This window comes from Pleurodeles waltl, chromosome 3_2 (genome assembly GCF_031143425.1).
Source record: "Pleurodeles waltl isolate 20211129_DDA chromosome 3_2, aPleWal1.hap1.20221129, whole genome shotgun sequence".
NCBI classification, from domain to species: domain Eukaryota; kingdom Metazoa; phylum Chordata; class Amphibia; order Caudata; family Salamandridae; genus Pleurodeles; species Pleurodeles waltl.
Window position 1 is genome coordinate 99,167,581 of NC_090441.1, and position 12,965 is coordinate 99,180,545.

Consider the following 12,965-nt stretch of genomic DNA (forward strand, 5'->3'; position numbering starts at 1 on the left):
ACTTCTGAGCCCTTTCAATGGCTCCCTTGGCCAAGAGAGAGCCATAACTTTCTCTCAGAGCACAGATAAACAATCCTCCACTAGCCGTTCGAATGTTGGTGATATTGGGGGAGGAAAGGATTGGAAAGGCAGGGCCATATCCCTTCCGAATGATATGCAGAACCCAAGCATCCTATGTAATGGACTGCCAGTGGAGGAGATGATGTTTGACAAGCATGGCCCTGAAGAATCAAACTAGTAGGGCTTGAAGGCTGCAGCTGCCGGGTGCTGGGTGGTGGACAACTGCTGGCTTCCAGACCCTCTAAGTCTGAAGACACCGCACCCAATTCCTCACGTAGCTTGGAAAGCGTGTGCCAGACAGTGGCTGGCATAGGGTTGGCATGGTGGTTACGACACTTCTGTGGTCATGAAAGGGGAAAAAAGGCAGGAGGTGGACAAGGGTTCACTGAGAGGCCCAAGGACTTGACTTTAGCCCAAGAGTCTTTAAAGCGCTCCATTGTCAAACCTGCCTTCTTGCCAAACAAGCGAGTCCCATCAGAAGGCATGTCCATAAGGTTTGCCTGGACATGCCTTGAAAAGCCAGATGTTCTCAGCCAGACGTGACTCCATAATGCCACTTTCGATGATAAGTCTGCCCAGTGAGTCAGTTGTATCCAGGCCATACCTAATGGTGAACTTTGCTGCATCTTTCCCATCTTTCGCCGCCTGGAAGAGGATGGCCCGGGCCTCCTCGGGTACCTGTGACAGCAAATGAATCCCATAAGGTGTGCGAGAAATGGCCCAAGAAGCATGAGGTGTTCACCGACCTCAATGCCAGGCTGGAAACATCTTCTTCCTGAGCTGGTCCAGCTTCTTGGATTCCCTGTCCTTTGGGAGCAGAAGGGAATGCGGCGTAGGAAGTTATGGCTTGGACTACCAATCTCTCAGGGGTGGGCTGAGGAAACTAGGGTCGCCCAGTGCAGGGCGATGGCAGCGGCAGTCGTCCTATTTACAGGAGCCCCTGTGCTAGGCTTGGATCAAGTTCCCAGCACGACATTAGTGAGGCCACATTAAACGCCAGGAGGGAAGCTTCAGGCTGAAGCACTTCAGTCACCAGGTTTATCTTGCCAGCCACTCAAGGCAGTTTAAGGTAGAGGACTGCCCTACGCACCATCATTGCATAGGAAGCTCCCTCCTCCGTAGCCACAGAGGGGGAGAGAGCAAGCCAGTATCTGGAGAGGTGTTCCAGTCCACTGGCCTCTACTAGTAGTTCCTCATACCAGTCCATAGATCTCTCTAACTGGTGCTATAAAGGGTCCAGTGGCCCCTCCCAAACTTCTTCCATGCCTGGATGCTGAAAATAATGCTCTTGCAACGATCTGGCACATGTGGGCCCTGGAATCGGTCGTGTGATGCCGCTCCGGATTGCCTGAAATCAGAATGGGGCTGGTGCTGCTGGTGGGCGCTGGTGGCGCCAGGAGCATTGGCATTGTGACAAGCGCCAGAGAAGGTTGCGTGGTAACGATCAGCTCCGGTCCAGATTTGGATCTGTGAGACCCCAGTGGTGCGGAACCTGATTGGGGCCTCCCCCAACCACAGGGGGCCCAAAGGCACTCGGGGTGGGGGGGGGCGGCCAGCTCAAATACATGGTGCATGGCCTTGTAGAAGTCCTTTACTTGACTGGGGGTAGCTCCTGGAAATGGAGGAAGAGGCAGAGTCAGACCTGGCATTGATTCCTCAGAACCGTGCCTGGAACCCAATGTTCCAAAATAGTCGCCACGGACGAGGCAAAAACAAAGTCCAATTAGACTTATTCTTGTGCCTCTTCCCTGAGTGCCCCGAGGACTGCTGGGCCACAGGCATCTTCAAAGACAGCTCCCTCAAAGCCTTCGGTCCCAACTTCAAGTCATCCTGGAGACACCATAGGCAGACAAGGTGAGTATGCGTGACCGACATGGCATGGTGACAGGTGCCACAATCTCTTGAAACCTACCTGTTCGATGGCATCTGTCGCTGTAGATACACATGTTGTGCATAGCCCGCCATCTGGTGTTGGGTCGGAGTGTTACAAGTTGTTTTTCTTCGAAGAAGTCTTTCGAGTCACGGGACCGAGGGACTCCTCCTCTTTGTCTCCATTGCGCATGGGCGTCGACTCCATCTTCGATTGTTTTCTTTCCGCCATTGGGTTCGGACGTGTTCCTTTCGCTCCGGGTTTCGGAACGGAAAGTTAGCTAAATATCGGAAAAATTACGTCGGTATTGTTGCGTTCGGGATCGGCTTAGTTAGAATCGACACCAAATCGAAGAGTGAAGAGCTCCGGTACCCTTCGGGGTAGTTTTCGATCCCCCTTCGGGGCCTGGTCGGCCCGACCGCTTGTAAAACAACGCTGATGGAACGGACCCCGTTCCGTTTCTGTCCTAAATGCCACAACAAATACCGTATACAGACCAACATTTGGTCTGTAACCTTTGCCTGTCGCCTGAGCACAGTGAAGAAACTTGCGAGGCCTGTCGTGCGTTCCGGTCCCGAAAAACACTCCGTGACCGTCGAGCCAGAAGACTGCAGATGGCGTCCACGCCGACAGCTCACCGAGAGTTCGAGGAACAAGAGGAAGAAGAAACCTTCTCGATCAATGATTCGGACTCCGAGGAATTCGACGACCAAAAAACTGTGAGTAAGACGTCGAAGCCAGCACACAAGAAAAGTGACAAGGCCCAGGGGACGCCACTGCCACCAGGCCATGGCTCGACCCATAAATTTGGTGACCGACCGTCGGCACCGAAAAAGGCCGAAATGGTGCCTTGATCGTCCGACTCCGGTCGAGACACCGGCACGCAGCCTTCTCGGGACCGAGAAAGTGCTGCTGAAAAACATCGACGCCGAGATAGCGGAGCCGAAACTGCTCGACGCAGAGACAGCGGCACCGAGGAAGATCGACGCCGAGAGGGTTCGACTCCGAAAAAGAAGAAGGTCACCTCGGAGCCGAAAAAGAGTACAGACAGGGTTTCGGTGCCAAAACAACCCGCAACCGACCCAACTACTGGTTCCTATTCAGAGGAGCAATCACTGTCCTCTCAGATGCGAAAGCATAGATTTGAGGAAGAGTTGCAATCCACCGAAGTGGACCACACTCAGAAACGTATTTTTATACAGGAAGGAACAGGGAAAATAAGCACCCTTCCCCCTATTAGGAGAAAAAGGAGACTGGAGTTTCAATCAGACCTAGCACCACAAACAAAAATGGTGAAAAAGGTAACTCCGCCACCCTCTCAAAAGGTAACTCCGCCACCCTCTCCTCCACCTGTAACTAACGTTTCACCGGCACAAACTCCATCACATTCTCCGGCTCACACCACCATGAGCCAAGGTGATCAGGACCAAGACGCTTGGGACTTATACGACGCCCCAGTGTCGGACAACAGTCCAGAGGCGTATCCTACAAAGCCCTCACCACCGGAAGATAGCACAGCATACTCACAAGTGGTGGCTAGAGCAGCAGAGTTCCACAACGTGTCCCTACACTCGGAACCAGTCGAGGATGACTTCTTATTCAACACCCTCTCCTCCACCCATAGCTCCTACCAAAGCCTGCCTATGCTCCCAGGAATGCTTCGGCACGCAAAGGAAATCTTCAAGGAGCCGGTCAAGAGTAGAGCAATAACACCAAGAGTGGAAAAGAAATATAAAGCACCTCCCACAGACCCTGTTTTCATCACCTCACAGCTGCCACCAGATTCCGTCGTAGTAGGAGCAGCTCGCAAGAGAGCCAACTCCCACACATCTGGGGATGCACCGCCCCCAGATAAAGAGAGCCGCAAGTTCGATGCAGCCGGAAAGAGAGTCGCAGTACAAGCTGCAAACCAGTGGCGCATCGCTAACTCTCAAGTACTACTTGCGCGCTATGACAGAGCCCATTGGGACGAGATGCAACACCTCATTGAGCATCTACCCAAAGAGCTACAAAAAAGGGCGAAACAGGTGGTTGAGGAAGGACAGAACATATCTAATAATCAGATACGCTCCTCTATGGATGCAGCGGACACAGCTGCAAGAACAATTAACACATCTGTAACTATAAGAAGGCACGCATGGCTACGAACGTCTGGTTTTAAACCAGAGATACAGCAGGCAGTGCTCAATATGCCATTCAATGAGAAACAACTTTTCGGACCAGAAGTGGACACGGCGATTGAGAAACTCAAAAAAGACACTGACACTGCTAAAGCCATGGGCGCACTCTACTCCCCGCAGAGCAGAGGCACTTACAGCACCTTCCGCAAAACAACCTTTAGAGGGGGGTTTCGGGGTCAAGCCACACAAGCCAGCACCTCACAGGCAACACCGTCCAGCTACCAGGGACAGTACCAAAGGGGAGGCTTTCGGGGCCAATACAGAGGACAATTCCCTAGGAATAGGGGAAAATTTCAAAGCCCCAAAACCCCTACAACCAAACAGTGACTCACATGTCACTCATCCCCTCCACACAACACCAGTGGGGGGAAGAATAGGTCAGTATTACCAAGCATGGGAGGAAATAACTACAGACACTTGGGTCTTAGCAATTATCCAACATGGTTATTGCATAGAATTTCTACAAATCCCTCCAAACATACCACCAAAAGCACAGAATTTATCAAAACAACATTCAGACCTTCTGGAAATAGAAGTTCAAGCATTATTGCAAAAGAACGCAATAGAACTAGTACCAAAGACACAAATGAACACAGGAGTTTATTCACTGTACTTCCTAATACCAAAAAAGGACAAAACACTGAGACCAATCCTAGACCTCAGAACACTAAACACCTACATCAAATCAGAACACTTTCACATGGTCACGCTACAAGAAGTGTTACCATTGCTAAAGCAACAGGACTACATGACAACCTTAGATCTCAAAGACGCGTATTTCCACATACCAATACATCCGTCGCACAGGAAATACCTAAGGTTCGAATTCAAAGGAATACATTACCAATTCAAAGTATTGCCCTTCGGTTTAACAACTGCACCAAGAGTCTTCACAAAGTGCCTAGCAGTAGTGGCAGCAAATACACGTATTCCCGTATCTAGACGACTGGCTAATCAAGACCGACTCACTGACAAGGTGCTCGCACCACACAGATCAGGTCATGCAAACCCTCTACAAACTCGGTTTCACCATCAACTATGCAAAATCGCACATTCTGCCGTGCAAGGTACAACAATACCTAGGAGCCACAATAGATACAACAAAGGGAATAGCCACTCCAAGTCCACAAAGGGTTCAAAATTTCCAAAAGATTATACAACACATGTATCCAACACAAAAAATACAGGCGAAGATGATATTACAACTACTAGGCATGATGTCCTCATGCATAGCCATTGTCCCACACGCAAGGTTGCACATGCGGCCCTTACAACAGTGCCTAGCATCACAATGGTCTCAAGCACAGGGTCAGCTTCTAGATCTGGTGTTGATAGACCGCCTAACATACCTCTCGCTTCTATGGTGGAACAACATAAATTTAAACAAAGGGCGGCCTTTCCAAGACCCAGTGCCACAATACGTGATAACAGATGCTTCCATGACAGGGTGGGGAGCACACCTCAATCACCACAGCATACAAGGACAATGGGACGTACATCAAAGAAAGCTGCATATAAATCACCTCGAACTACTAGCAGTTTTCCAAGCATTAAAAGCATTTCAACCAATCATAACTCACAAATACATTCTTGTCAAAACAGACAACATAACAACAATGTATTATCTAAACAAACAGGGGGGGGACACACTCGACACAGCTGTGCCTGCTGGCACAAAAAATATGGCAATGGGCAATTCACAACCACATTCGCCTAATAGCACAGTTTATTCCAGGGATCCAGAATCAACTTGCAGACAATCTCTCTCGAGATTACCAACAGGTCCACGAGTGGGAAATTCACCCCCAAGTTCTAAACACTTACTTCAAACATTGGGGAACACCTCAAATAGACTTATTTGCAACGAAGGAGAACGCAAAATGCCAAAACTTCGCATCCAGATACCCACACAGGCAGTCTCAAGGCAATGCCCTATGGATGAACTGGTCAGGGATATTTGCGTACGCTTTTCCCCCTCTCCCTCTCCTTCCATATCTAGTAAACAAATTGAGTCAAAACAAACTCAAACTCATTCTGATAGCACCAACGTGGGCAAGGCAACCATGGTACACAACACTGCTAGACCTATCAGTAGTACCCCACGTCAAGTTGCCCAACTGGCCAGATCTGTTAACGCAACACAAACAACAGATCAGGCATCCAAACCCAGCATCGCTGAATCTAGCAATCTGGCTCCTGAAATCCTAGAATTCGGACACTTAAACCTCACACAAGAATGTATGGAAGTCATAAAGCAAGCCAGAAGACCATCCACTAGACACTGCTATGCAAGCAAATGGAAAAGATTTGTTTGCTATTGCCATCATAATCAAATTCAACCATTACACGCATCTCCAAAAGATGTAGTGGGTTACTTACTACACTTACAAAAATCGAACCTGGCCTTCTCTTCCATTAAGATACACCTAGCAGCAATATCTGCATACCTGCAGATTACCCATTCAACTTCACTATTTAGGATACCTGTCATTAAAGCATTTATTGAAGGCCTCAAAAGAATTATACCACCAAGGACACCACCCGTTCCTTCATGGAACCTCAACATCGTCTTAACAAGGCTCATGGGTCCACCCTTTGAACCTATGCACTCTTGCGAAATACAATTCCTAACATGGAAAGTTGCATTTCTCATCGCCATCACATCTCTAAGAAGAGTAAGTGAAATTCAGGCGTTTACAATACAAGAACCTTTTATCCAACTACACAAAAATAAAGTAGTCCTCAGGACCAATCCTAAATTTTTGCCAAAGGTTATTTCACCGTTCCACCTAAATCAAACGGTAGAGCTACCAGTGTTCTTCCCACAGCCAGATTCCATAGCTGAAAGGGCACTACATACATTAGACGTCAAAAGAGCACTAATGTACTACATCGACAGAACTAAAAACATCAGAAAAACTAAACAACTGTTTATTGCATTTCAAAAACCTCACGCAGGAAACCCAATATCGAAACAGGGTATAGCCAGATGGATAGTTAAGTGCATCCAAATCTGCTACCTTAAAGCAAAAAGACAACTGCCCATTACACCAAGGGCACACTCAACCAGAAAGAAAGGCGCTACCATGGCCTTCCTAGGGAATATTCCAATGCACGAAATATGTAAGGCAGCCACATGGTCTACGCCTCACACATTTACCAAGCACTACTGTGTAGACGTGCTATCAGCACAACAAGCCACAGTAGGCCAAGCCGTACTAAGAACCTTATTTCACACTACTTCCACTCCTACAGGCTGAGCCACCGCTTTTGGGGAGATAACTGCTTACTAGTCTATGCACAACATGTGTATCTACAGCGACAGATGCCATCGAGCTGAAAATGTCACTTACCCAGTGTACATCTGTTCGTGGCATCAGTCGCTGAAGATTCACATGTGCCCACCCACCTCCCCGGGAGCCTGTAGCCGTTTGGAAGTTAGCTTCAACTTTGTACATTTGTAAATATATTAAATCTTAGATAGGTACATACTTATTCACTCCATTGCATGGGCACTATTACTAACAAACAACTCCTACCTCACCCTCTGCGGGGAAAACAATCGAAGATGGAGTCGACGCCCATGCGCAATGGAGACAAAGAGGAGGAGTCCCTCGGTCCTGTGACTCGAAAGACTTCTTCGAAGAAAAACAACTTGTAACACTCCGACCCAACACCAAATGGCGGGCTATGCACAACATGTGAATCTTCAGCGACTGATGCCTCGAACAGATGTACACTGGGTAAGTGACATTTTCATTCTTGATTTAATCTCGACACACTTTACAAAAATACTTTACAAGTGTCGAAAAAAGCCTTTTCATAAACAACAGAGGGGTAGCTCTCTATGGATCTATGCTATCTGGCACAGAAATAAAAGAACTGAGATCCGCATGCCTGGGTAGCACTTAAATAGGTGACCGTGATGTCACATCCAGCACCAGTGATGCTGCCGACGCCACGTCGCAAGCATCTGAAGTGCACAATGTGAAGCCAAAAACTTGGGATTAATCCTGGCTTCTCCACTTAACTAAATTGTGTGATATTAGGTAATTGTTTTATTTCACATTCCCTCCTTTTACATCATCACATTTGAGGGTCTCGAAATACTTGACATCTGGGATGTGTGCTGTACAAAACCTTCTTATATGTTTTATTTAATAAACCATAATGCTGCTTGTGTATAATATAAACCTGGACTATCCAAAGAGTGCACATAACTGACTTGAAGGGTCACTGCATCCGAGCTTCCCGGCCTGGGTCCACAACAACCAGCGGTGCTCGCCTGCTCCCAGGATCCTCACTGACCGAGACCCCAATTGGGAGCTTCTGGACTTGTCCCCAAGTCCCCTTCTGCAGCCTGCTTTTAGGTGGCCCTTCCTCTTCACCAACAGTGCACATGGCACAAGACCCATCTAGCATCCTTGCACCCAGACAACCCAGGGCAGGTAAAACTGCTATTGCTTCTTGTGAACTTGTCCCCCTAGCACCTTATGACCATAAGGGGACCCTCAAGATCCTCCTGCAAAAACCCATATATAGTAAATGTTCTTAACCCATTGAAAGTCATTACGGTGTAAACGTGCATTGTTGTATTTACTTACCCCATTATGAAGAATTCCTTGCAGAGTTACTTAACTTGCTTTGAAGAATGTAAACATGTTGTACGTTCCGTAAATTGGTCTTTGGTTTGTTCTTGAGTGTGTCTCACTTATTGTCTCTACGTGTTCAACAAATGCTTAGCATTATCCTCTGAAAAGCTTAAATTGCTTGCCCTCTCTACCACAAAAGAGACCATTTGAAATTATGACTTTAACCCTGTATACCAACAAGGATCGGCTGGACTATCTGCATCGTGTCCCCTTACATTTGGTGGTGGACATATGGTACACTACATAGATAGCCAGCTTCCTATAGGGAGTGGTAGTAGAAGGGCTTCCCTGCTACTCCCGGAAGGGCCAGGTGGTGGGGCAGAGCAGGCAGTGCACCAGCTCCTCCCCCAGGAGTGGTTCCCTTGAGGAGCTGGAGCAGTATTCGGCACTTGCGCACTGTTGTTGTGGACAGCTCCAGCATGTCCACAGCACTTAAATGATTAACAGAAAATATCCTTCTCAGAAATCCCTACACCAACACTTACCAAAGATTATTGGCAAATACTAAAAATCATATGGCAGACAGATTTTCTGAATGCCATCACATGTGTAGACCCAAATCCTATCATCTCAATACCCATCCATCCCTCCTGTCTTTTGGGTCCATTTAATGATCTTCTTGCTGTTATTGAAAACTCTACATCACCAAAGAAAGGGACCTTTCTCTGTTTAGAAAAGATGAAGGGCATCAGGAAGACTGCTTAGTTTAACTGTGGTAGTTACAGACATGTTAAATGACTTTCAATCGTTCCATCTCTAGATGAATTGTATATTGGATCTCATTGTTATCATTTGTTAAATAAGAAGTTTTCGGGGAAACAAACCCAGTAAAGTGATACGTGTAAGACAGTCACATGAAAATCTTTGAGATTTATATGTCTAATTGCAGATGACAGTGAAGATGATGCTGTGAACCAAGCAGGCCTTATAATGTATATGGTTGAGATCTCCTATCTTTATTCAAATAGGGGCTTGTGCTGTCAATTTTTAATCCTGCCAGAGGTGTTAGATAATCTTGATTTTCGAACCAGAGATGCTGCACCTGTGGGGGGTGGAGCGCTAAGCCGGTCAAGCCTCCAGCAACTCATGCAGCAACGTAACTGTAACTGGCACCCTTGCTATGCAGTTTTTTATGGATACTTTTGCACCAAATGTTAGTGATAATATCAGTGATGTTATAAAAGATGTCATAAGTGATGTAATATCTGGGGTAATTAGAAGTGCATGGTGAGGGCACGAGTTATAGTTACTAGAAATAACCAACTATAACAGGTGAATTTCTGTGGTTTTATACGTTTAAAATGTGAGCCTAACAATAACTTCCGCGTAACCTTTGGGGTTTTTTTTCAGTGAATTTCTATGGTTTTTTTTAAATGTAAAGTAATTTTAATTACTATACATTAATCCAACCACCGCTGTGCATGGCCTTTGACCACTCCCTGCAGCCAAACCCCTGTAACCACCCAGGGGTGCGCAGCCGAGGTTGTCCCCTGTGCATGCAGCAATCCCCCTATAACCACACGAATCCCGTGCCATGCACAGACTTTGGCCGTGCGCAGTGGGTGTTGGCCACAGGGGTCAACCCCCTTAAAGCTCCAAACCTCAAACCACGCATGGCTACAGGGGTATAGAGCTTAAAGGGGCGGCCTTAAATATATATTATGGGGGGCTGCATGGGCTGTGGGGACCACCACCTCCCCGGGAAAACACTAAAAACAAATAGATGGTGTGGGCTGTTTGCCCCTCTGGGGACCACCACCTCCTCCCTGGGGCTAAATTTTCAAAAAAATGAGGGGACTCACATGGACCCCGGGGTCCACCGCCTCCTTGGGGCCAGTTCCTTTTTTAAAAAAAAATTAAATAAAGGGGGGGGGGGGTACAGCCCTGGTCCCGAATGATATTCGGCCTCGGGGACCACTAACTCGTTGGGTCGACCCTCTGCAGAACAAAGAAGGGAGCGCAGTGCAACCACATTGCCCAAAATGCTCCCATGGCCTGGCCCACCTAGGGACAACATCAGTTAGAAAACCATGAGACAGTGCTAGGGTATACATACACTTCCTGCTTGAAGTTTTGGCAGTCTATCGGATCTCAGCGGAAGATCTCACTGTATCCGCTGCCCTAAATATACAAATGTATTTTCCCTATAGTATCTCAAAAACTACTGAACGGGTTTACACGGATTTTCTTTTCAAAAAGGTGATCTGTGGACCAAAAGCTACCTTCATGCCAAATTTGGTGTAACTCCATCCAGCTTTTCGGGCTGCAGGCATTTCAAACAGTATACGTGAAATAACACGGGAAACACACTTTTTTTTACACACACACACACACACCCCTGCCCCATTTTTCTCACTCCCCGCTTTAAGAATCTTCGTGAAACTTTTCATGCACAACAAGAACCCAACTTGACACTTTTTAGGGGAAATTTTGTGAAGATTTGTCAAGCGATGATTGATAGATTTATATTTGTGTCTGTGTGTGTGTGTGAATATATATATATATATATATATATATATATATATATATATAGATTATGTATGTATTATATTACATGTACATATGTATACACACAGCTATAGTGTTTAAGTACAGTGATGATGCGGTCTAGAATTAAAAGTAGCTTTTCCTTCTAGAACAAATGCGTCAAAATGTATATTAAACATTATACTTTCCCGAATTGTACATGCTTTGAAACCACACAACTAGATAGCTGCCCTTGGTATCCAGGACACATTTCCATATGTAGAAATTGCTATGCTTTAAATTTACCTGTTTTACTTGTACATTATATTCAGTCTACCTCCTTTCCGAGTTGGTATGGTGTTGGGTCCTACAAGGAATCTTCTGACGTGAATATTCATTAGAAGTACAAGTTATTTAGCTTTGGTGACGTTTTTTGTGATGTGATATGAAAGATTCTTCAGATAACTATTGCCCTTTTCCTGCTTGGGTATTATGGTATACCACAGTTTCTTTCCTTTGTTTTGGCTCCTTTTTAGCCTGGGGGGGGGGATTGAATCTGTGATAACACATTTGCTCTACACGCTTCTCTACTCACCTTATATTTAAGTTTGACTTGTGGTCTGTAGTTTACATCTATGATAGTAGGCACTTCTTATATTGTATAATCACTGAACTTTGTCCTTGGCGTGAAGAAAAATAAACAGTATACATTTTTGAATTGTGTAAAACTTTAGTGTTAACTTTTTAGTTAATTTTGACAGTTGTGGAAATGCTTTATTTTCGGGATGATCAAATGCATGGCTATTCTACATTGTCCATTCATTTGGAAATTAAGTTCACAGTAATGTCATTGGGTGTGTTTACTAACATAACCAATAAATTGTTTCTTTTTAAATTAAGGCCAGAACTGTTAGCCAGTAATCAACCAGAAATTATTCAGCCAAGGACAACCTCTGGAGGTAAGTGTGATAGTATTGGTAATAGCTGTATGGAATGTTATGTACGTAGTGTAATCTGTATTATGGTATGCATTAGGGTTAAGAAAGTTTTGTAGAGTATCAGTTGGTGAAGGAGCATTGTTTCCGGTATTTAACTTTCTACTTGTTCTTTATCCTTGTAAATTTGGAGTCTTCCTGTCCATCTGAGATTCCAATGCAAGACTCATTAGTTACCAGCCGAATGAACCAAGTCTTAAACAACTAATTTATTTAAACAGTGCATTTTTGCTGCTCTTCAATGACCTGAGCTTGTCAGTCGTAGTCAGCAATTTTATTGCAGTAGTTTAGAGTCTAAACAATGAAAGAAGGCGATGTTTTGTCTTCTGTTCAGAACAGCTCAGGATACAGATAGGAAATACTGAAGACATTTGTGAAGCTGTGCAGGGCTTCCATGTCCAGCAACGTTCTTTCATGTTATTTAACATACATACTCTGGGATTGCATCAACAGTTTAAAAGTAAGAAGACTTGGATTTATTGGAGTAGTTAGCTACGTGGGAGATAGTATCCCCACATGGAGCAATTGATGTTCAATGTCTACCATTAATGTGATAAGATTTTTCTGGAAGGCTACTGTGTTTGAATGAGTGTGCATTTTCCCAAAAAATGACATTGTGCTGCAAGTAGGCAAAAGGTAATACATCTGACTTGGCTAAGAGGGAAATTCGTAGAATTTCAGGGTTTACTAGCGTGAGGTGGCCTTTAATTGACCTGAGAGAATAAAACTATATTCAATAACA

The 12,965-nt window shown here is 45.6% G+C and overlaps 1 protein-coding gene across 2 annotated transcripts in view; it reads left to right on the top strand.

Annotated features, from left to right (window-relative positions):
- The window catches only part of GTF2I (general transcription factor IIi), a 1,115,084-nt gene that overhangs the window by 652,503 nt on the left and 449,616 nt on the right, over positions 1 to 12,965 (top strand). For both annotated transcript variants that reach the window (XM_069226909.1, XM_069226910.1), the window contains one exon: positions 12,129 to 12,187. In XM_069226909.1, the coding sequence (XP_069083010.1) occupies positions 12,129 to 12,187 (59 nt within the window). The remainder of the gene's footprint in view (positions 1 to 12,128; positions 12,188 to 12,965) is intronic.